This window comes from Acomys russatus, chromosome 1, assembly GCF_903995435.1.
Source record: "Acomys russatus chromosome 1, mAcoRus1.1, whole genome shotgun sequence".
NCBI classification, from domain to species: domain Eukaryota; kingdom Metazoa; phylum Chordata; class Mammalia; order Rodentia; family Muridae; genus Acomys; species Acomys russatus.
This window is the reverse complement of record NC_067137.1, coordinates 20,109,408-20,132,832: the sequence shown is the minus strand read 5'-3', so window position 1 is coordinate 20,132,832 and position 23,425 is coordinate 20,109,408. Positions and strand designations below refer to the sequence as shown.

At 48.6% G+C, this 23,425-nt stretch overlaps 1 protein-coding gene across 4 annotated transcripts in view; it reads right to left on the bottom strand.

The window, feature by feature from the left end:
• The window catches only part of Galnt14 (polypeptide N-acetylgalactosaminyltransferase 14), a 311,256-nt gene that overhangs the window by 7,799 nt on the left and 280,032 nt on the right, over positions 1-23,425 (bottom strand). For 3 of the 4 annotated variants that reach the window (XM_051169112.1, XM_051168958.1, XM_051169036.1), the window contains exons 9-13: positions 21,814-21,917; positions 10,381-10,507; positions 7,950-8,042; positions 3,557-3,640; positions 2,916-3,060 (exon numbers count right to left, since the gene is read on the bottom strand). In XM_051169112.1, coding sequence (XP_051025069.1) covers positions 2,916-3,060; positions 3,557-3,640; positions 7,950-8,042; positions 10,381-10,507; positions 21,814-21,917 — 553 coding nt within the window. The remainder of the gene's footprint in view (positions 1-2,915; positions 3,061-3,556; positions 3,641-7,949; positions 8,043-10,380; positions 10,508-21,813; positions 21,918-23,425) is intronic. The other variant, XM_051169180.1, reaches the window with a different exon arrangement.

Here is a 23,425-nt window from a genome sequence, read left to right as displayed (position 1 = left end):
AAGAATGGGGCTATCCCTAACTCTGAGTGAGACCACCTTGTTTCCCTAGCAGGTAATGTGGTACCCAAGATGCTATGATCCGGTTTACTGAGGTTAACTAAACCTTTTTATATCCCCCAGGGATCTAGCATCAGAGTCACCATTATCTCAAAGCAAAGCAGAGCTGTAGCCTACCACTGTCCCAAGGAGAGCGCCCCGTATACCCATTGTTTATATCTCTCCTGTTCGAGGAATGTCAGCTGAAAGGGCGGCTGGCATGGGCCATTCTTCTCCAGTAAACAGCGTTCTGCTATCTCTCCTAGAAGCAGGTATTAAAGAGCCCTCTTTGAGGCCTGGAGAGTTAGTGGCCTTCCCTCCCACCTCCTTATGCAACCAAAGTTGGAAAGTTCCAGAAAAGCTCAGCTCCGCTGGGAATAGACCAAGCTAATCCTGTCCCAGGAAAGGGGCCAGACAATATTCTGATGGATGGAATTCCCGTGAGCATCACCCACACTCAGGCTCACAGAGAGAGGTGTCGCCTACTCACAGCGCTTTACAAAGTACCACTTGAGCAAACTGTGTCACTGTGAGCTGGGCAGACTCACACCGAAAGTAAAATTGACACCTCCATTTCCTTTCCTTTCTAGTCTAATCTAACTCCCACACCACCTCCTCTGTCCTGTTTGGAGCAGGGACAAAGTCATTTCAAGCCAGAGCCAGGTCCAAGAGTGTGGACATTTGTGGAGAATACTGGAGAGCCACCATCTGAGATGATGGATTAGAGACCACACACAAAATAAGGACAAGGGTCATCGAATGGGGACAAGGCAGGAGGAAGACCTAGAGGCTGTGGCCATAATCTAACAAAAGGGTTATCAACAAAAAAATATTTATTCGTTTTACATCCCAATTTTAGCCTCTTCTTCCTCACCTCTCAGTCCCACACTCTCCCTCTTTACCATCCCCCTCCACGTCTCAGAAAAGGGGAGCCCCTCCCAACCCATCCTAACACATTAAGTCACATCAGGACTGAGTGTATCCTCTTTTACAGTGGCGGGACAAAGCAGCCCCACTGGGGGAAGCAACAGAGTCCATGTTGTCAGACACAGCCCCCCACTCCCCTTACTAGGGTCCATGAAAACCAAGCTGCCCATCAGCTACAGTTGTACAGGGGGCCTAGGTCCAGTCCATGCCTGGCCCTTGGTTGGTGCTTCAGTCTCCAATGAAGAGGGACATTTTTAAAGAAGGACCCAGCTCCAAAAGTCAACAGAGCCGGGTTCTGGGAATGTAGATCTAAGAAAGAGTAAGCGAGTGTCGGGCATGACAAGAGTTTTTCTAGGCAGAGCATGGTGGGCAGCGGATACAAGGGGCTACTACAGGAGGAACAGGAGCCCAAGACACTAGTGAGAACTAGAGCCATGGCAAAGGTTGTGCAGAGAGTCTGTGCAATGCAAAATAGCCTGGATGCCCATGGCCGTCTGTGGAGTTAAACCACAGAGGAGTTTGTCTCACTCGTTTGCCTGGTGTTTGAGCAACAGTCCAGGTGGGAGTTTTTACATGTGAACCTGCTCTTCCTGGACCCCTCTCCTGGGACCTTAGAGAGGTCCTCACTAGTCAGGACAAAACTCAACTTCCTCAGAAAGATAGCGATAGTAACTTAGCTCCAGCTTCTATTCAACCTCCATATCTACTGCTCCCTCTCATTCAACCTGGGGGTCCTCACTTGCCCTAAAGCCTATCCTTAGACTTGCCCCCCTCCAGGCCTCAGTGTGCCTCAGTTGTATTTCCTTGGTTACCCTCACTCATTTTCCTGACCTTGTCTGTTTTCACTCCTGTCTCATAGCACCGCCCGTTGCAAGTCCTCTGGGACAATTTCCCAATGCTCATACAAGACCTGGATGCCAGATCTCTGTGTTTCTGTGGTATCACTGACAGTGGCTGCTCACCCATTTCCTCCCGCAGCCCAGCCCGGCATGTGTGCACCTTCACAGTTAACAAAGGGTCTACTAAATGAATAAATGATGAATGAAGACACAGAATTTGTAAATCAATAAGCAGGAGATAGTCAAAGCTGGAAACATGAGTAATATCTCAAAAAAAAAAAAAAAGGATTTATAGGGAAAAGAAGAGTGGACTGAGGACTTCAGTAAACACCACAAAGGTGGGGAGAGGCACTAGGCTAGAACTCAGATATGCCGGGGAGGGGGCGTCAGGGAGACAAGAAGGCAAAGGTCCTATGGAGTCACAAGGTTGAGAAGGGGGTCACATGATGGCTATGCTTGGTCAAGTACTAGGGAGATTGAGACAGGTGGTGAATTTGTCAGTGACCTTGAAAACAGCAGGCTTAGCCTCAGAAGGGAAAACATTGGCAAAACACAGGGCTTGGTCAGGATACGCTCTGTTGACAAACAAAACAAGGCACAAAGGAAGCATCCTTGGAAAGCACCCCCAAATAATCCACAGTCGTAGGGGAAGCAGAAGGGTAGTGCCCAGGGAAAGAGCAATGTACGGCAGTGGTTTTATGGTGTCTGATATGACTGCCTGGAAGTCAGCCATGAGACACCATTTGTGCATCTTGTTTCAAAGTCAAGCGGCAGACTCCTTTTCCTCTTTGTATGCCAAGTTTGCAGAGTTAGCATGTATGACCTTCCCTGCTTGACCCAGCCCATGTCTACTGTAGGAGACAGTTGCCAGTCTATTCGATCTTCTGCTAAAATACTAGACCATATCCTATTGGCAGATGCCACTTAGAAGCCATCTTTTAGGGAGCTCTGTGTATTTGGTAACTAAGTGGAGAAAAGCCGGTGGTCAAGTAAGATAGGTCCTTCTGCTCCATTCTGGACACCTGGTGTCATGCTGGAGCAGGGATCATGGCTAATCAGGACACCTCAGCTCCTTATGGCATGCAGTGCTACAACTCCAGGCAGTTACTTTACCTGAGACTTTGCTCCATCTCCTTTGACCTTGGTGCAGGGGCTTAGCCTGAGGTGTGGAGTCTCCTGGTTTTTCTGCTTTTGAGACTCAAGGCACTTCTGCCTCTGCCGGATATTGCCCTTCTGGATGGAGGAGTCTGGGGGGACCCTGTGGGAAAGCCACGGGGACAGATGAGACCACTCTGCCTTTTGACATTAGTGCTGCTAAATGCTGGATGGGTTAGGAGTGTGTTTTCAGATGGCAGGTGGCCATCTTCCCTGAAACTGTCACAAAGGTTGGCACTGGTCAGAGGCCAGAAGGACACTGCTAGTATGATGTAGCAATGGACTCCCAGTAGCCACATGACAGATGGATCTCTAGGATGGAGTCTATGTCACTAGTCCTATGCTCATAGCACAACCCAGGGTACCACTCCTAACAACTGAGAAGTTCTGCCATCAGCTAAGCCCAGTCTCTCATGCTACTACTAGGTTCAATGCAATTCTCCTTCTGATTTTAGGGATAAACAGGGCTGATTGATTTGTTCAGTCTTTCACAGACTTAAAAACTCTCCTCCAGTTGGCCTTAGGTCATGCCTCTCCCAGACTGGGTCAGCCAAGGGCCTCTTCTTATATCTACCTTTGGTTCCGGTAGGTAGGTGTACCTGAGTTCTGGGTAGACAGTCTCCAGGTACCACTTGAAGGTCTGGCAGTGCAGATTCTTCCTCAGATTCAGCCTGTTCTCAATGCTGGGATGGGGAGGTTGGAGGGACAAGGAGACAGAACACATCTGTTAGAGGCAGTCATCTATAACCATGGCTCCTCACCACAAGTGACACACTCTGCACCCACACATCTCCAAGGGATACTGAGTAAATGAACCAAGCAGAGATTTCTCTTGGTCCAGGCAGACCTATGAAAACATCTAGCTTTATCTCATAATGGTGTAGTGCCCACATCAAGGGCTTATGCTTTTACTTGAAAATAGAATTGGGGGTGCTGTTCATTTTCATTAAAAGGTGGCTGTAAAGAGCCTCGAGTGTGCTGTTAAGAATTCACTGCTGGAACTCTGGTCTACTCTTACTCGCAGCCCTTCTGGGGCTGCAGTACTACGCTGCTCCAGCCTCAGAGCATCCTCTTCTCGGGAGGGTGCTGAGGTCTCATCACACTGAGTTTCATCAGCGATTCACTGAACATCTCTATGTGACAGGCATGGCATTCATTGTGGGGCAGGAAAGCTTCAGAATAGTAGTGCAAAAATACTTATTCAAGTACCATAGCCCATGTGGCCTTGGGGAGTCCAAGGTACTCAAGAGAGCAAAGGCTATTATTGACTCTGGCAGATGGAAGGAAGAGTGACCATTTGGAGAAGCCAAAGAGTGGATGAGGTAGGGGTCCTGCTGTAGGTGGGGCAGATCGGAAAGCAGAGATCAGTGCTGTGAGAAAGTTAGAAAGTTCTCCTGCAGAAACAACACTGGCCATGTGGCCTTAAAAGAGAGGTGCATGTGAATGGGGGGAGTGAGTCCACAAAGACCCCCGTGAGGGCACTGCTGAAAGGTACTGACCTTATCTCATGGGCGCTGGGGAGGACTTGGTGGGCCCTCTATATAGCAGGGCATGGGGATGCTTTGAGGAAATCTAACAGCTGCTTCCAGAATGGGCCATCTGGAGCGGAAGTGGGGACGGGAGCAGGAAGGAGGTACCTACACAATCTCAGGTGCCATCATTCTCCTTTTAGTCAACTGGGGGGGAACGGGCATGGCCAATCCTCTACTCTTTTTGTCTTCACTCTACACAAGTACTAGTCAAACCTTTTCCTCTCTAGGCAGCCAATGAACGTTGCCTCCCTTCCTCCCACCCTTTTCTCTCTCCATGACTTCACTCAAACCACTTCTCCTCCTCTTCCCCATTCCCCTCCTTCTTGTGATAGGACTCAAATGCAGGGCCTCGTGCACACTAGCCAACTGCTTTACCACCGAGCTACCGCCCAGCCTCATGTCTTCCTGCAGAGCCCAGAGCATATTTCCCCACTAGACCTCCCAGCTCCTTGGGGACAAGGATGGCACACTTTTAGCAAGCCTGATACTCTGCTCAGAAGCAGCCTGAGTTCTCAGTGTTTGAGTGAGGTGGCAACAGCAGGACATGGTGAAGGGAACTAGGGTGGTACCCACACCCGTGACTTAGCTCATATGGGATAAGAAAGACTGTTCATGAGGTTAGATGGGAAATATGAGCAGAGGGACAGATTCAGGAGCAAACATAATGAGTTTAGCTTAGGACTTGGGCCATTGGAGGTGTTGGGGAGACATCCAGGTAGAAGTGGTCATTTGATTCTTGGGTATAAGAAACTGCAGCCTGGAGTAAAGGTTCCAGTTAGAAACAGAGCTGTGAATAGATGGGGCAATATCGCCGGGGGAAAATGTCTCGTAAAAAGAAGACTTACAACAGAGCCTTTGAGAAAGACCAGGCTGCCAGGAGTGGGGAGAAAAGACTGAGCAGCATGTAATTGGGTGTGGAAGGCAGGACCTAGGAGCAACAGAAAAGAAGACTGGAAAGCCTAGGGGCCAGAGGCATGCCAGGAAGGACGGGGTTGGATAAGATAGTGCTGAAGGGTGCCATAAGAGGAGAGTAAGTTGAAAGAGTGCACACTGAGCCTGGTAGCAACAGCTCTAGGGCCTGAGGCAGGCAGCAAAGGTAGGCCACTACTTCATGATGCTGGGCCCTGGGCAGGCAGGAGACAGGTATACAGGTGGTGAGCAATGGCTGCGTTCTACAGTATGTTTTTTCTTTTTCTTTTTTTCTTTTTTTTTTTTTTTTGGTTTTTCGAGACAGGGTTTCTCTGTGTAGCCTTGGCTATCCTGGACTCACTTTGTAGACCAGGCTGGCCTCGAACTCACAGCGATCCGCCTGCCTCTGCCTCCCGAGTGCTGGGATTAAAGGCGTGCGCCACCACGCCTGGCTATAGTATGTTTTTTCACCCCCTCCCTTTTAAATCAAGGAGGAGGGATAAACATGGAAAGGAAGGATGCAGGAGAGATGAGCCAAGGTCGTGACAAGTAGAGGCGTCTGGACATGGGCATGTAGCCCCATCTGTAATGCTGGACACTGCACTAGTCTGAAAGCCAAGGAGACCAGTGCCATGGAGGATGAGCTCGGGCAGCAGGGGCTATGAGAATCCATAGGTAATTCCACTGCTGCACGGAAACCTGTTCCCCAGATTTAGGATCCCCCACCAGCAGTGTGGCGTCACATGGGAGCTTATTAGAAACACAAATCTCAGGAACCAGATTCCATGCTTTAACGCACTCCCTGGGAGATCTGTGTGCTCAGTAAAGTCTGAGAGGCCCTGAACCACCAGGTAGGCAGGAGATGAATGCAGACTGCGGGGACGTGATAAATGTTGATTTATGAATGAGTGCAGGCATGAATGGGGCATCCAGAGGAGGCCTGGCTTACTGATACAGGAAGTGCACCTATCCACGGAGACAAAGAGAGACCGAGAAGGATGGTAGAGGTGTGGCCAGGCTAAAGGGTCGATTTGTCTCGGGAAATCAATGTTGTCTGCTTCATCCATAAAATAGGTGTCATCCTTTGCAAGAGAAAGGAGGTGATGGGCTCAGGGGTGGGAAGGACGTGAAGATGGCTTAATAAGAACGGTGGGGTTGAGTTGGTGAGAAAAGAGTGCAAGGGTGGGAGATGTCTTATGATCTTGCTGGCAACATGGCCATAAAGTACCATCAGTAGGAGCATCTAAAGTCCTATGAGACTATCCAGTAGCCTGTGCAAAGGGGAGGAAGATATTTCTAAAGAGCCTCTCTCTCTGTCTCTCAGTCTTTCTCTCTGTCTCTCTCCCTCTCTGTCTCTCTCTGTCTCTGTCTCTCTGTCTCTGTCTCTGTCTCTCTCTCTCTCTCTCTCTCTCTCTCTCTCTCTCTCTCTCTCTCTCTCTCTCTCTCTCTCTCTCTCTGTGTATGTGTGTATGTGTGTGTGTGTGTGTGTGTGTGTGTGTGTGTGTGTGTAGGGGAAGGTGCTACTAGGTGGATGACAGAGTCAAAGATCAAAGGACCAAATTTTCCAAGGTCTGTCTTTAAGAGTGCAAGGAGAACACACATTCAAAGCGAGTGGAGAATGAGTCTGGTAGGACATGGTCAGTGGACCCACAGTTCTGATGTGGACAGGATACACTGCCTCAGGAGAGGTGGACTGAGAACCGGAGGGTGGGCGTGAGTCGTGACGTCAGAGATGCAATTCGCTTTGGCTGGCTCTGATTTGATCCGCTAGTGCAGGGATGGACTCATCCAGAGAGGTTTAGGCTTTAAGAGCCCATCTGCTCAATGGCTTTATGTGATGAGTGGGTGAAGCAAGCAGGACAACAAGTCATGGCTGCCCCACCACCAGCACCACCAAACACCCAAACACACAAGTGATGACTAAGGGAATTTGCAACTTTTCCTTACTTCAGCTAGCTTGGGGTTGGTTTGGAATGAGTGTATTATGAACCTTCATCTTCCTCACAGGTGTGGTCTGTGTTTTCCTCTGTCTGAGCCTTAGTCTCCTTACCTGTCAAACAGGACCAGGTAATTGCATGTCTCAGAGCTTAGGGAAGATACCTAACATCTAATAAACGTTGCTTTTTCTTCCCTGCAGTCTTCTCCCATGAAGCTCGGCTTATTGAGGAAAAGGACATCTGAGCATGCACTTCTCCTCCAGGGAAGGAGTGGAGCTTAAGCTTGGGGGAACTAAGACATAGAGGAAGAACTCAAATCCGGAGGGTCCAATCCCCCATGCTGACTTTCTGCAAAGAGCTGGTAATATCCATTTACCATACAAGACTATGCTCAACTCCCTCTATTCAAGGGGCCACCTAGGAACAGAATCACAGGAGAGCTGGCAAAAAGCCCTGCACACCCAGAACAGGGAAGAGTGTAAAGGGCTTGAAATCAGAGCAGCCACAGCTCTAGGCCTGGAAGAGCTTAGAAGCTCAGGAGATGGCTGAGGTGATGGGCCTGTGAGCTAAGGCCCTTCTCATTTCTCCGCCCTCCTCCACCAGTGCACACTTACTTCCCAAAGGGTCTCTCCAGGGCGAAAGGCCGGGCTGCGTAGTAATACTGCTTGTATTCATCCATCCACACTTCAGCTGTCCGCTTGGTGTTCCTAGGGAGACAAGGAGTCTCAAGAGAGGTGGAATCACCTGTGGGCAGTTTCCGGTTGAAATACACATACCAGGGCAAAGCTGGCAGCAGCATCTGGGCAGCCGCCGCCAGGACGAAGGTGTTCGCGTTGCTGTTTCCAGAACACTAGAGCACGAGCAAGTGTCCCCCATCTCCAAAGGCACCCCAAGACACAGGACTTAAGCAGTATCAAAAACCATTTCCCAAAAGGTACAGATAGGAAAAATCACACCAGAAGCTGAACGTGGGCTACTCTCAAAGAAGCCGTTAAAGGGACAGGAGAACCAGGTGTATCCAAATGCTCTACGCGGGTGGGACTTGTGAGGACCAGCTAATGCCCAATGTGCCCAGTTAGTGGGCCTTCCTCTACTGTCTCACAGTGGACATGGCGAGGACTCCAGGCTCCCCAAGGGGAAGGTCTGTGCACACAAAGGCCAAGCAATGGTTACATGTAACAAATTAGCAATCAAGCCATATCCTTTAGTACTTCACCAGGATGCCAGGCTTTTCCCTGGACCTCTGCTTGAGTTCGGCCCTAAAGGTAACAGTACAGGAGAGAGGGGCAGAGGAAGAGAGAATGATTGTGATCATTCAACGGTGGCGGGGAAAGACCCCTGGAGTCAAAAGCAGAGAGACAAGAAAATAACAAGGGCTGGTGATCCGGGCAGCTGGAGCACCTGGGAGAAAGTGAACTTGGGGATCTAACTACAACCAGCTTGTGCCTCTAGGCCCATAGGTCTATTTCATAGCGCGGACATTTGATAGAGAGACAGGTCAACTCCTTCTGAGCTTCTGAACTGACAGGGAAGCACAGGCAAGTGGGTTTTGGAGGCCACTGGAAACAGCCAAGGTCACCTGGCTAGCTCCTGCAAGTGGCTTCACTATTCGCAAGCTAGACGCTGCTTTGCAAACAACATGCCTTATTTTTCTAACTTGAGGATACACCACCAGCCTGCAAGGTTGCTCACCGGCCAAAGCCCAATCTCAAATAGGACAAACATCTGAAGTCCTGCGATCCTGTCTCCCAGGCCAGCTCCCACTCAGCAGTCGCTGGCTTCTGCACAGCTACACCACTGTGCTATGCCCGATGTCCCTGGCTTACCTTTATAGTTGCAAAACCTGAGTATCCTCATGCTCTCCAGCCTGCTGCCTCCCCCCACCCAGCCTCTCCTTATGCACCCTGCTTTGCAAGATGTAGAGCTTAACCACGGTCCAAAGCCATGCTTCCCCTGAGCCAGCTGTGGCAGGATATGATACACACACGAAAACTCGTGTGATAAATCAAGAAAGAGCACCACATACATCTCAAAGGACCTGCAGCCTCCTTCCTCCCTAACAGAAGTGGACCGAACAGCAGGGAAAAAAGGGAAGTGTGATTGGATGGATGAGTGAAGCAACTGGATGCCAAGAGATAAGAGGATCAAAGGAAAGAACAAAAAAGCTAGAGAAAAATATTTTTACAACAGTCAGGGACTAGAGAGAAAACTCAGCAGCTAAGTGGGCGCTGCTCTTGGAGAGGACTCCAATTTGATTGGTTCTCAGTATCCACATTAGATGGACTACAACTGTCTGTAACTTCAGTTTCTGGGGTGTGGGGGTAGGGGGTCAATGCTTTCTTCTGGCTGCTATGGGCAACTGCATTTGTGAGTACACCTTCCCCCACCTCCACAATATACATATAATTTTTTTTTTAATCTTAAGAAAAATAGGTACGCATGAATATTTTGATGAGAGAAAACTAAAAGGAGAGGAGTGTTGGGAAGGAGATGCACGAAGGACAAGGAGGGAAGAGACAGGCAAGGGGCACCCTTGGACCACTTACTTCTGTATCCATGGTGTAGAAGTGTTGAGTGACAGGAGACGCCCTGGAGCTGGGTTATCAGGAATACCCCATCTGGCTTCTCCTAGTCTACCAGGCAGCCCTGGAGCAGGCACAATGCTGTACCCACCGGCCCGGAGCAGGCACAAGGCTGTGCTCTCTAGAGCTTCCCGTCTCTTGTTTCTTCCCAGGTGTCTTTCCCTGAGTTACCCAGCTGTTCCCACCCACCACCAGCTAGAGGCAAAGCCCTGTGGGATGGATCTGATGAGGCACTTTAACTACTAAGGTTTTAGGGATGAGGTAGGTGTGCGTGGACTTAGGGATCCTCAGCTCTCAGGGACGCATTAAGGAAAGCCTTGGCTCTATTGCCAAATGCCCAGGCAGAGCCCAAGTTTCAGGAATGCAACTCATGTATCACCCAGGTCACTCAGACCACCTTGCAGAGAGCACCACGGTCTCCTTGCTGCTGTCCATACACAGTAGGCCAGGGCGTGCCACTTACTTTATGTACGTGTTGGCGTTTCCATCAGGAAAAATATACGGATGCTTTTTCCTGAAGACGTGCCCCACCCGGCTGCACGGGATGATCTCCAGGCTGCCTCCACACATCCACACTCGGAAAGAGATTTCTGCAAGACATCCACGTTTTCTCCTATTACTTGCTAATCCTTCCATCTTGGCTTTGAGGTGCTGTGTCTGGGGCTTTGTGGGTATCACAGAACAAATCCTACAATTAGGCTGTGTGTTCCATTGTTTAGGAGCACGTCTAAATTTGAGTCCCAACACCATTAAGAGTGATCTGGGGCAGCTCAATAGACAGCATGGAGATGTGGGGGACTCTGGTGGGATGTTTTAGGAGATTGTAAAAGACCTTCTTTGGGACATGATACATGGCAAAGGTTTCAGTGTAGAAAATCAGTTATAGTCACCTTCCATGACCATAAGTGGTTAGAACAAAGATGGTGGGCAAGGCTGGCAAGTCAACAAAGGCATTTGCTACCAAGCTTGAAGACCTGAGTTAAATCTACAGAACCAACATGACGGAAGGAAAGAATAGACTCCTACAAGTTGTCCTCTGACCTCCACAGGAACACTGTAGCACACATATAATGTGCCCTCCCAATCAAAGAAGTGTATACACACACACATGCACAGAGAGAGAGAGAGAGAGAGAGAGAGAGAGAGAGAGAGAGAGAGGAGAGAGAGAGAGGAGGGGGGGAGGAAGGGAGGGAGGGAGGGAGGGAGGGAGGGAGAATATGAAGGAATTTTGAGAACACAGAACAATGTTTGAAGACAGGGACTAGACATCTCTCAGGAGCAGACTCGCTCAGAATGAAGTTGAAAACACCACATCAAGGATGCTGTAGAAGCCATGTGGACCACACCAAGCCTGCCATTCTCCCACTGGGTAAATATGAGCCAGCTGAATCCTAGGACAAGAAGACAGGGCCTGAATAGTAATCAGAGCTACTGAGGATGCTCCCCAGGGTGGAGTTTCACAATACACCTGCCTCTTCCTGCTTTGCTGCTGCTGAGAGGTGGTGGGTGAGATGGAGCTAGATAAAACTATTTCTAGTAAGCTTCTCTGTTGGAACTACTACGAGGAGGCTCCAAGCCAGGTTTTTACCCCAGCTTTGGGCCCAGGGAATCAGGGAAGTGGCAGTGGTGGTAGAAGAAGGCAGGGCAATATTTTTATCATTGCCATTGTGTGAAACTGTCTGTGTGTGGTGATACTGAAAAGCACCTTTAGACACTTGTATGGGTGTTTGAAAATTCTCTATACACAGTGCATTCCCCTTAGTGAGTCTACCCAAACTCTCTTTCCCATCCCATACCCTACTGGACACATCAGTGACAAAAAGGGAAGAAAAGGCAATTTCTAATTTGTGGGCCTTCCTGCCTGCCCACCTCATGCATTTGCACCGAGTCTTAAGTGTGGGGACAGGCTCCATAAGGGGTAAAAGCACATCCAAAAGTGGCTGCCCCTGTGATGCAGTCCTAGTCCAGGGACAGAGAATGAGCACGTAGGTACCCCAGGACCTTTCTAGCACAAGCCTGCATACTTCCAGCCGCCTGGGTCCCACCTTTCAGTCTCCCCAGGATTCTTTACTTTGGCGTCTCTCTTCTGCTTCCCCTTACTCTTCTGTTCTATCTCCATCATACCAGCTCTCAGAGCAGGTGTCTAGGCTAGGATTCCTGTCCCCACCCCATTTCCCTTCTCTCCCATGTCTATGGCAACCTTTATTTCTATGTCCCCCCCCCACCCGCCACCTTTCTGTCTCCTCCTGAGGCAAAGGCCCCTCTGTTGCTGACAGGACTTCCTTTACACCAAGCCTACTCCACCATCTTAGTACCTGTGGTCCTGCCTGCCTCATCTGACCAGGCTGCACCTAGGGAAATGGACAGAAGGCACAGGAGGGACTTGGCTTTGCCTACTAAGTCTGTAGTGACCTATTAAATGCATCCTTGGGTAAGCAGGCTCCATCTTGCTCAGGTTTGACCTTGATCTCCTTACAAGTTAAACCAAGACCATCAACATGCTCCATAGAACTGCTGTCAGTATCAAATGAAAAAGAATTCTGAGGATGGCTGTGAATTCAGTACTATCAGAAACTCAAGGGGATAAATTATGAGCACCCTTGAGTTTTTGTTTGTTTGTTTGTTTTTGATGTTTCTTAACTAATATTTAGTATTAATACATTGATAAATTTATGTATATTTATTAATTTATTTATATTACATCTCAATTGTTATCCCATCCCTTGTATCCTCCCATTCCTCCCTCCCTCCTGCTTTCCCTCTACTCCCCTCCCCTATGACTGGGACTGAGGGGGAGCTCCTCGCCCTGTATATGTTCATAGGCTATCAAGTCTCTTCTTGGGAGCCTGCTATCCTTCCTCTGAGTGCCACCAGGCCTCCCCATTCAGGGGACATGGTCAAATATGGGGCACCAGAGTTCATGTGAAAGTCAGTCCCCACTCTCCACTCAACTGTGGAGAATGTCCTGTCCATTGGCTAGATCTGAGTAGGGGGAGACACCCTTGTAATGGCAATCTCTTGAAAACTCCGACACTAATGACAACACCCACCTGGCTGTGCTTCCTCATAGGCCACTTCTAGCTTCTTCTTCTTCCTCCTGCCAACACTACAGGAGATACCTGAGCTTATGAACTTAATATCTGAAGATTTTGTGTCTCCTCAATGGTCCCACATATAGAGAACCGGCATGTGGCTAGATCACTGTCTGAGCTTGGTGTTTGTGAGCCACTAAGCAAGACGTGGCTCGGCTAACTGTCTGTAACCCACAACTTGATCAGATGCTACAATGAGCCATCTCAGAGGTCAGATGGGGAAACTTGTCATTTCCAGTTATGCCCAAGTCTTCTTTGTTGGTATGTGCTCCCATCAACTCTTCTCTGGGGTCTCCAAGAAGGGTCTGCTCTACTTTCTGAAAAGGAAGCTTCTATAAACCCCCAGCATACAAGATGATGGCCTGGTTGACTAGTTATAAGCTACATACTTTGAGCCAGCTTTTCTCTAAGCAGATGCACATGCTTTAGCTACTGTGTCTTCTTTTCCGTGTATTCAAATGAGACATATGTCCCTCCTCATTTGAAAAGCAAATTCTTGCAACCTCAATCTCATTCTCCCCACTCTATAAGCTACATCTTTCCCTGTAGACCCCCTGTCCAGCCCTTCGTTTCTGAGTCCATTGATCCTTGCCCTCTGCCAGTCATGTACAGTCCCCCATCTTAAACAGTGTCAACACCTGGCCCTTTGTCCAGTTCTCATTTCCTCCCTGATGCTGTCATTGAATGTTTTCCCAACATTGACTGCTTCCATTGATTCCAGGGTCCACTCGATGACACTGAGGACTCTCCTCCATGCCAGCAGCTCCATTGCTACTTGAGGAGAGATACCCAACACATCATAGACACAAGAGCCACCATGTTACCTCTTCTACTGCATCTCTCAGCATTGTCCCAGAGTCCCTTTTGTCTTCCTCCAAGCCCATCCACTGCCATTTCAGTTTCTTGTGTGTTGTGTTAGAGCCAAAATTCAAACTATCACAATTCTCCAGGCTCTAGCCATGGGAGACAATGACCTCTCCCTGTACTTCTAGGCCAGGCAGCCTCTTAGACATCTTGCTAACAGTCCTACCCAGTGCTTACTGATGTTCTTGTTTTCTAGTGCCGCTCTGCTGGCACAACTGACAGCAAGATACCAGGCATGACTGATGTGCTTCTTTCAACTCCAAACTCCAAGTTGGAGTTGTTGACCTCACAGCTTTCTTCCTCGGGTCTGAGCACCAGGTACTGGCAAATGCACCTGACACAGACAGCATCTTCAAGGTACACACAGAGAAGGACAAGGAACAACCACAAAATCAACCACCCTAGTTCAGCCTCATCAAGTCTCACACCCAATCCTACCCATACTGAGCTCTCCTTTAGGCCAGCTGCTCCATCCAGAATGGTCCTTGGCCTGGGATGAGTTCAGTTTCTCAACCCTCGTGTCCAGATGTTTTAACTAGAGTTTGGGCCCTGCTACAGGTCCCTGTGTTGTCGCTTGAGTCAAGAGGACCTCTTGGTGATGTGAGTTTTCAGGTTAGTATGTTGATTTCTAAGGACCACTCTGGAACACTTAAAACTCTGGAACAGCTGTGTGCAGGATGTGCAACGAGCCTGCCCTTATATGTATTGTGGCCTCAAGAGGATGGGCACTCTCACATGCTCACACCCTGGGGCTGCCTGGTTGGCAGTTTTGCGAAAGCCTCCAGGGAAGTCGGCTGATCCTAAGCCTCCCGTAGAGGGTTTGGACAAGTGCTGTGAGAACTGTAGATGCTGAGCTGTGAAGCCACGTGTAACTAGAGCCTTGTTCTCCATGTCTGTTCTCGCACGGTACCATCATCTCTTCAGTGAGATTGGAAGGAGCCAAAGCCTTTGAATGGGGAGTCTGCAGGGGTTCTTGCTCAGTCAGTACCCTGCATTATTTCCCTAGTGATGAATGTCACACAGACCCAGATCTACTCTGCATCCCAGGCAAGGAGATGTATAATTACTTCATCCACACTGGGCGCACTGTGATGGGATCTTTTTCTTTTAACCTCAGATTAATATTTGAGAGCAAATTGCCCTTGTGCCCTGCATTCCCTTCTCTTGTCTTCCATCTCTAGTTTTTCCATCATCCATCTCCTTATCAGCCCATCATCTAGTTTTACTGCCTTCTAGAACCCTCACCTTTCATCAGAATCAACACCCATCTGATGAGCCTGTAAGTGGTGGGTAGGAGGAATTCAGGGGCCAGTGATCAGCTCTTCCCCAGGCATCACACCATCCCTGGTCAAGGTTCTGTCTTCATTTTGTACCCCGAATTCTAACAAAGGCAAAAAGCAGCAATTCACAGAAGAACAGCTGTATGCAGTCAGTTCTATTTATTGATTCAGTATGTGTTGGGGGTGTAAAGGGATGTGGAGGGGTGTGTGTGTGTGTGTGTGTGTGTGTGTGTGTGTGTGTGTGTGTGTGTGTGTGTTGGGGGGTGGGGGAATCTACGCATGTGCACATATACCATAGAATGCTTGTGAGAACAACTTGCTCTCACAATGCATCAGAGAACAACTTGTAGGAGTTGCTTCTCTCCCTCCACCAGGTGGAAGGAGCTTGAACTGGGGCTTGAACTCAGGTCCCCGAGCATTGGGGACAAGTGCTTTACACAGTGGTCATCTTACTGGCCCCATGGATCTTGTTTTAAGTGGAGCATCATAGAGTGTTTATATTATGTACATTGTGACGTATGTGATCACATTATCTATTCTACCTTTAGTCAAGTTTAAACCTATTGAGGACACAGGGAATATAGAAGACAGCAGTGGGCAGAAAGAAACCTTCACCTGGCTATTGTCACTCATACATTTGCCCTTACTTGTATGACAGGCAATTCAGTAATTTTTAATTTCCCAGATTTCACTGAGCCAAGAAACAAGCTCTGTATTAAGGCCAGTGTGTATTCCTCCCCCCAAGTTCATGCATTGTAGACTTCCTCTTCAAAGCAAAACTGTTGAAAGCACAAGGCCTACAAGAGGTCATGAGAGACTGTTTCTGGTCAATGGATTAATGCTGCTAGGTAGGGAGTGAGTTTGTTACCACAGGAGCCTATTGCTAAAAAAGGATGAGTTTGCCCTCTGCACCCCTGCTGCCCACAGTGTGTCCTTCTGCTTTGAAGTTTTGCCACAGGATGATCTCCAGCTGCAGACCTTTCAATCTTGGACTTCCCATTCTCCATGACAGTAAGAAATAAAGCTCTGTTCCTTATAAGCCACCCAGTGTGGTGTTCTACGATAGCAGCACAAAATCAATTAGGACATCTCCATCGCTCTTGAATGAATGCACCAATTTGATTAGAGGTCATCTTCTTGGCCTACAAAAGATAGCTTTGGATCTGTGAGCCAAATGCATTCCTCCACCTCGTGCCTGGGACAACCAGGGCTGTACTCAGGTCCCTGCTTCTAGACAAGGACTAACCGCATGTCCACAGTGGTCTCCCGCAGCCCTATGACTGCAAACACCCTTTCACTTACCAAACTGTGGTGGCAAATGAGGAACTGCGCAGTGACAGAAGGTGGCCTGTGGTTTCACAGAGGAGCCTGCAGAGTCATACATGGCCCTAGGCTCTCGCAGAGCAGCCCAGAGGGTATCATGTATCAGTATGCACTTGTTTTCTATCTGGGGAAAGATGGCGCTTTCTCAAATGTGAGTGCTCATTCTTACTGAGGCCATTTCCCTAAGCTTGGGCCCAAAGCAAAAAAGTAAGCACTGAGGCATCTCAGCCGGTCAGACCATCCTCCTTTATCAGGCACTGGTCATGTGCATCTAAAGGGAGAGCAGCCAGCTGGAGCAGAGACTCCGCATTTTCATCTTTCACACAGCCCTGGGACAGGAGGATGGGGTGACTTTCTTGTGTTGTTTTAACGATTCACTCCAAACTGAGAGGGGCTTGGGAGGTCCTCTGCTCTGTGTCTTATGTCTCTGAAGTCAAGGTGTCAGCAGGACTGTGTCCCTTCATGGAGGCTCTGAAGGAGAATTTGCTCTGAAGCTCCTTCAGCTGTTTCCAGAAGTTTCTTAAGGCTTCAGGACCTAGGTTCCCTTCTCCTTGCTGGCCAATGGCCCAGAATCCCTTTCAGCTACTTCCTGTTGTCTCTTCCATCTTCAAACTAACAGCTGCTAAAGTCCCTTTGGAGCGTGGCACCTGACATGCTGCCTCTCTGCTGCCATGTGCCTAAGAAAGCTCTCTGGTTTAGTGCCCTAGGGTATTAGGTTGGACTCATTTGCAAAATCCCCTAACTCCAGGCCATTGATTAATGACCTCATTACATTGTCTAAAAACCTCCTGTCACATAATGTCTCACATCCTAACAGGCTCCAGGTATTTGGGGGTGTGGCTATCTTTTGGGGAGCTGTTCATCCTAATTAAGAGATCACCATTTCTACCTTAAAGCCCTAGAAACTGGCTCAGTGAGATGAGGTAACTTTCCCAAGGGGACTTAGTGGTAACTATGAGCTTCAAACTCACTCCTTTATGATTTCACAGTCTGGTTCTTCCTGTACCACACACGTCACCTAAGCCTGGAATAGCCTGGCATCCCAGACTCCTTTCTGAGCATGGTGGGTGGTGGGAAGTTTCTTTTGGGGTCTACCTCATCTCTCTTTTCAGCCCTGTCCTTTGTGCCTGCTGTGCTTTGGAAATCCCCCATTCTAAATTCAGGAATCCCATATTCTCCTTGTATGTATGCCAAAGCTTCCTGTTTTTGGAAGCCTGCACCCCCGTACCCACCCTGCAACACATACATTTGTTACTGGCAACAGATTCTTTTTCTTTTTTTTTTTTTTTTTCCTCTAGAGACCAAAAGCTAAAAGTGAGATGTGGCTCAGGCTCAGAGTAAGTAGTTATATTACATGTATCCTGTGTTATGTAAATTGGAGTTTAAGTATCCAATTTTAATGCAAATCAACCTCTGGAAAAAAAAATCTAAAAGCCACATTTTCCTAAAGCCTGCTCATGTCCTAAACCGTGGATATAATTATCAAAAGTGCTCAGCTCATTTTAGAAACACTTGGTGGGAATGAAGTGCCAGGGTCAGCAGGTGGGGAGGTTAACCAAGACACTGCATGGCTTTTACAAGGCCCTGCAGCCAACCCATCTGCAGCGGCTGCTACAGCGGAGATGGGCCTGGGTGAGGGTAGGATTGGGCTCAGTGTTAGTTACCCTGGCCAAACAGCATTCTTAATCTTAGAGCCGTGAACTGAAGTCAACGTTACATAGGCAAACATAGCTGGAGCACACAGACATTCTATTCTCTAGAAAGGACAGACACGTCAGCCCGCTGCTGTTGTTTATAGTAATCAAACAGACCCCCTCAACCTGGATTTAATGTAAACTATTTCAAATGGTGCCTTGGGTATTGTATTGCCTGCCCTTTAGCCCCATCCCAGATTCAACCAACAACGGACTAGTATTTTATTGAAAATAGAAAATAATTGGATTTGTCTTGAACACACACATACAGCTATCTCCTCACTATCTTCTCCTAAACCATGTAATTTAACAGCTGATTATATAGTATTTATGTTCTATTATGCACCATGAGTAATGGAGAAGTGATTTAAGGAATACACGCTCCTGCACATAGGCTCTGTGCAAAGTCTATACCATTTAATATAAGAGACTTGAGCATCCTTGGATTTGGGCACGGGGCAGTCTTGGAACTCAGAGACATCTGTGTCTGGGTTGCCTTCCCACCCAGAAATCCTTTCCCGTTCAGTCTGTCACTTTCCACACACGTATTTTGTGAGCAGTTTCAACTATTCTGGGCCTTGAGAACCAGAAACGAAATAAACTCTCTGCTCTTGCCTTCAGGGAGCCAGCAGGGAGGCAGGCACAGATAACCACACAGCCACATACTTAGATGGTCAGTACAGTAGAAAGAACTCCGAGCTGAGAGCTGAGAAAACGGGATGGTGGAGTGGGGGGATGGAGGAAGGATGGTAGTCAAAGGGAAGGCAGAGAGTGCACCCCAGCTATAGAGAGGTCTCTTAGAGCTGCCATCTGCAGAGGTTCACAGAGGGTAAATAAGGAGGCTCCATGCTTGCAGAGGGCCTGAACAGTCTGAAAGTCCAAGGTTGGAAGTCGGGGAAGCAGCAGGTGAGCCTGGAAAGATAGACAAAGCCATGGGACGGGGTAGGAGGGAGTCACTGTGGATGCAGACCTAGGAGGCCTGCCTCTCAGCTGAACGTTGGGGAGCCGCTTGGTAAAGTGTGGCCAGGATGGAGAAGGAACAGGTGTGAGGGAGACAGAAGCAGATCTTTAGGGCTTGGTAACTTGGTGTGTGTGTGTGTGTGTGTGTGTGTGTGTGTGTGTGTGTGTGTGTGTTGGGATATACCCTAAAGACAGGATTCCTTTACTCTGACAGGCACCTTCTTTTATCTTCTTCTGTGGCCAAAGCATTGCTCACACCCTCCAACCAGATACCTCAGCATCAATCACATGGACCCACGTTAGAGTTCGCACCTCTTCACAGTTTGTGGCCTGGTCCTCTGCCCCTTGCAAATGTTAACCTGTGTACATAATCATGTGATGTATCCACTCTCGGAAAAGTACTTTATTTTCTGGCATACAAAGATACAGAAAGAAAGAAAGAAAGAAAGAAAGAAAGAAAGAAAGAAAGAAAGAAAGAAAAGAAAACCAGAAAAATAATCCAGAAAAGGCTTTCAAAGTGTTATTAGTTGGCTAGAACATCATAGAATGTTGAGGCACAGAGAAACAAAGTGGTTGCTGCGGTGACTGTCTACAGTGCTTCTCTGTGGTCTCAAAAATTTTTTGCGATGGATTATAAAATGGCGCTCCCATATCTCCCAGGGACTGTTTCCCAACTTCTCTATTCAAATCAGCCCTTGGTAATGCCAAAGGACTCAGCAGCCCGGCTCGGTGAGATTGCGTCTTGATTTGAGCAGCTGTGTGTTAACATCACTCTCTAAAGGAAGGGTGCCGGTAAGTTGAACCAGAATGAGCCATCCTGCAAGTGACAATGCTGCCTGCATCCAAATGTGACTGCCGCACCCAAGAGAGATCATCCTCGCCTTGTGCGGTTCAAGGGGACCAGAAGAACTCCAGCAGGCAAACTGAAAGGAGCCGAGCTGTAACCTAGAAGGGCTACACAGAAAATTTCAAGCCAGAATGTTCTGGGCAGCTGAGCAGTTTCTGAATCTTTGTGAGCAGCTTTGGGCCAGAGACTGGACCACTGGAATCAAAAGGGCTGAAGGGAGCACCTATTTGCTGCTGGGGAGGAGGGCTGAGACTTCCCACTAAGTAAGGAGTGATGGGATACCCAGCTTCGCCCAGGCTGGTACAGGCAGACTTAGCCTTGTACCGCACACCAGCACATCCACAATTTCGGTTACATTCCACAGGACCATTAAGGACTGACTCCCCGAGTGAGTAGTCACTTTTGGCTGGGGACTGGAGATTATAGTTTTGTTTCCTGTACTTCCAGTCTGACCTCCACTTGGCAAGAGGCCAATTTCCTGATAGATTTCTCCCCAGTACGGCCCAGGTTGAGAGAACAGATGCTATGGGCCAGGCCAAAGCTATAAATTTCTGGAAAGCAACTCCTCCTCGTGGCTGAGGAAGAGAGCCATAAAATACCCTGAGGGCAGGGAATGGAGACAGCAATGGCAGGGGTGATACCAGGCAGTTCAATGCCAGGATGAGTTCATGGATCACTTTTCTGGCCTGTGTAGTGCTCCTGAAGCCCATCCATACTACCACACCCACCCGGCACCCACAGAGGAGAAGCCCCCAGCACATAAGGATGCCCCCTCCTTTACACTGCTCTGACTGGTTTGCTCAACCAGCAGTCACTGTGGCCTCTTGCACAGTTGGCACATGGCACCCTGGGGGTGGAGGTATTCAGGGAGAAAGAAGGCCACATGCTAGCTCTGGTACAGCTTGCTATTTAGTTCCTCTCAGGTCTCACTTCCTGGGTAGAAACTCACATGCCCACGGGATACCACCCTCACTTACCTCAAGCTTGGGTACCCCCAAGAAGGAAGGTTGTTACATCAAAGCTACACTTTACCATGGAGGGAAAGAAGGTAACTTAGTGTTATCAGATGGGTGAAATGGACTTCCTGTCTGAGATGTCTTTCCTGTAGCTGCAAATTTCAGCCACCACTGTGGGCCAGGGCAGGCCACCTATGTGCAGTAGCCAGCCACTCTCCCTCCTTGCTTCTCTCACTCAAAGTTGAGAGGAAATTGCCCCATGGCTTTTGTGCTGATTAAGCCAGTACTACGATGAGGAGGGCTTGCTCTCTCACTCCTGTGCCATATTCTTTCCCTCCTCAGTTTTCTTCAACTCCAGATTACCGGGCCCAGTGCCTCTAGTTTAAGCTTGTGCCTGGCCCCATGGCCTTGGCATCCTTCTTGGTTCTCTCAGATTTCACATCTTACTTTCTCCACCAAGAGCCTGCTCAGGCATGCTTCCCTGATCTTTGCTTATCCACACTTCCCAGGGAGAAAATCTCTTGCAATGACTCTAAGGGCCAGTTTCTTGCCTCCTCCCAGAGCTGTGAGGTTCCTGGGCTCCCGTGCCTCAGGATACCCTTGGGACACAGTCCCACCTCAGGCCTGGGTTACCTTCCCAGCCCTCAGAGTTGTGGACACCCTAACACCAGAAGACAGGCCACATACGAACCACAGCAAGGACCACCTTCCTACAGTCACCATTCTGGGACCCTGGCCAATCTTTTCCCAAAAGGAATGACTTAGATTTCCCAGACTCCCTTGCCACATCCTGGGAACCGTTCAGTTGACGCAATGGCTAAGAGCAAAGTGCTCAGGCTACCGGACAATACAGGTCATGACATATGAAACAGAGACTTACCGAAGTTTTCCCCACCCCAGATATCCATGTCGATGTCGTATTTACCCAGGTAATCGAACCAGGCTTTGTCAATCACGAAGAGCCCTCCAGCTATGATTGGAGTCCTGTGTGTTAGGAGCAAAAATTAGATAGGGGATCATTTATATGAGGACACATCTCAAACTCTTTGCTTCTGCGAGTCCAGAACTCAAGGCAAATTTCTCCCACCATCTGCGCCTCTTCAGGAGAGCCAATATATATATATATATATATATATATTTTTTTTTTTTTTTTTTTTTTTAGGCTATCTAAGACAAGGATCTGCTATAGAGTTTTGCCCTCTGCTTATAAACTTTCTGGCCTGGCAGACAGAAAAGTTTACTTATTAACAGTCGTCAAAGGGGCTTCCACTTGCCCCCTTCTCCTCTGGTTCTGCCCAGTGAGGCGCCTCCAGCAGAGCTGGCAGGCCACTGGCCAGGCAGAGTAAGGGCTGTGAGTGGTGCGGCTATGTCCTGGCCTGGGTGCAATTCTTTGATTTGAAGCTTTACCTTTTGGCTGTATCTTGAATTCCTGCCCCCACCACAAATAAAAGTGTTAGTGAAATCCTAACTCCCAGTGTCCCAGCATGTGATCTTATTTGGAGACAGGGTCTATAGAGAGGGAATCAAGTTAAAGCAGGGTAATTAGGGTGGGCCTGGATCCAATGTGACCGAGGTTCTTAAAAAAAGAGGGAAATTGGCGTGCAGATGTGGATATATACAAAGCAGAGGGTGTGAGGGACTGGAGAGAAGCTAGAGGCCTGGACAGCTGTCAGAGGAAAGCAACTCTGTGGACACCTCATCTGCCTCCAAACCATGGCACACGCTTCTGCCACTTAAGCACCTCAGGTACTTGTTGCTGTAGCCGCACTAATACACCCACCCTCTCTTTCTTTGTGTGGGAGAGGACCTCCTTTAACCTACTGTGGCTCCTGTTTGCTCAGAGACATACTAGAGAAGCTGCTCAGAAAGAAAAGAGAGCATGCAAGAGGCAAGCAGACCAGAGCATCAGGATGTGTGTCAGTAAAATTCATGGCTGGGGTTGTGAACACTCGGGGTCTTGGCTCCTGCTTCACTGTGCCCAGGGAGCAAAGAGAGTTTTGTCTCCATGGCAAACCTGGAGAGCAGATTAGAAGGCCTTTGCTATGACAACCTGCTGCTCATGAGATGCTGGTCTAATCCTGGATACTCGTCCTCCCTGAGAAACAACATACTTAAGAAGAAAACCTGTCTCAAGACTTGCTCTTGGGCCGGATGGGAGAAGCCAGGTAGCTGCTGTGCCACCATTGCTCATGCCTTAACTCTCTCCTCTGAAGTACCCTCACAGCCTATACTCTCTCCACACCAAAAACCTGTCCCATGTACTGTCGTGGAAGAGTACAGTGCTTAGCCTGGTGGGAGGCAGGTCCTTTTCCTTCAGAGAGAGAGGACAATATCCTGAGTGTCACCTGGTTCTATGCTCCCTCTCAGATTCAGTCCAGATTCTGAAGGTTGCAGAAGGGAAGAGGGGTCAGTGGGTGCATGAGACACAGTCTCACTTCAGAGTTGAGCTCTGAGTCTCTACCCACCTGTCTAGTATACCATCACTGAGTTGT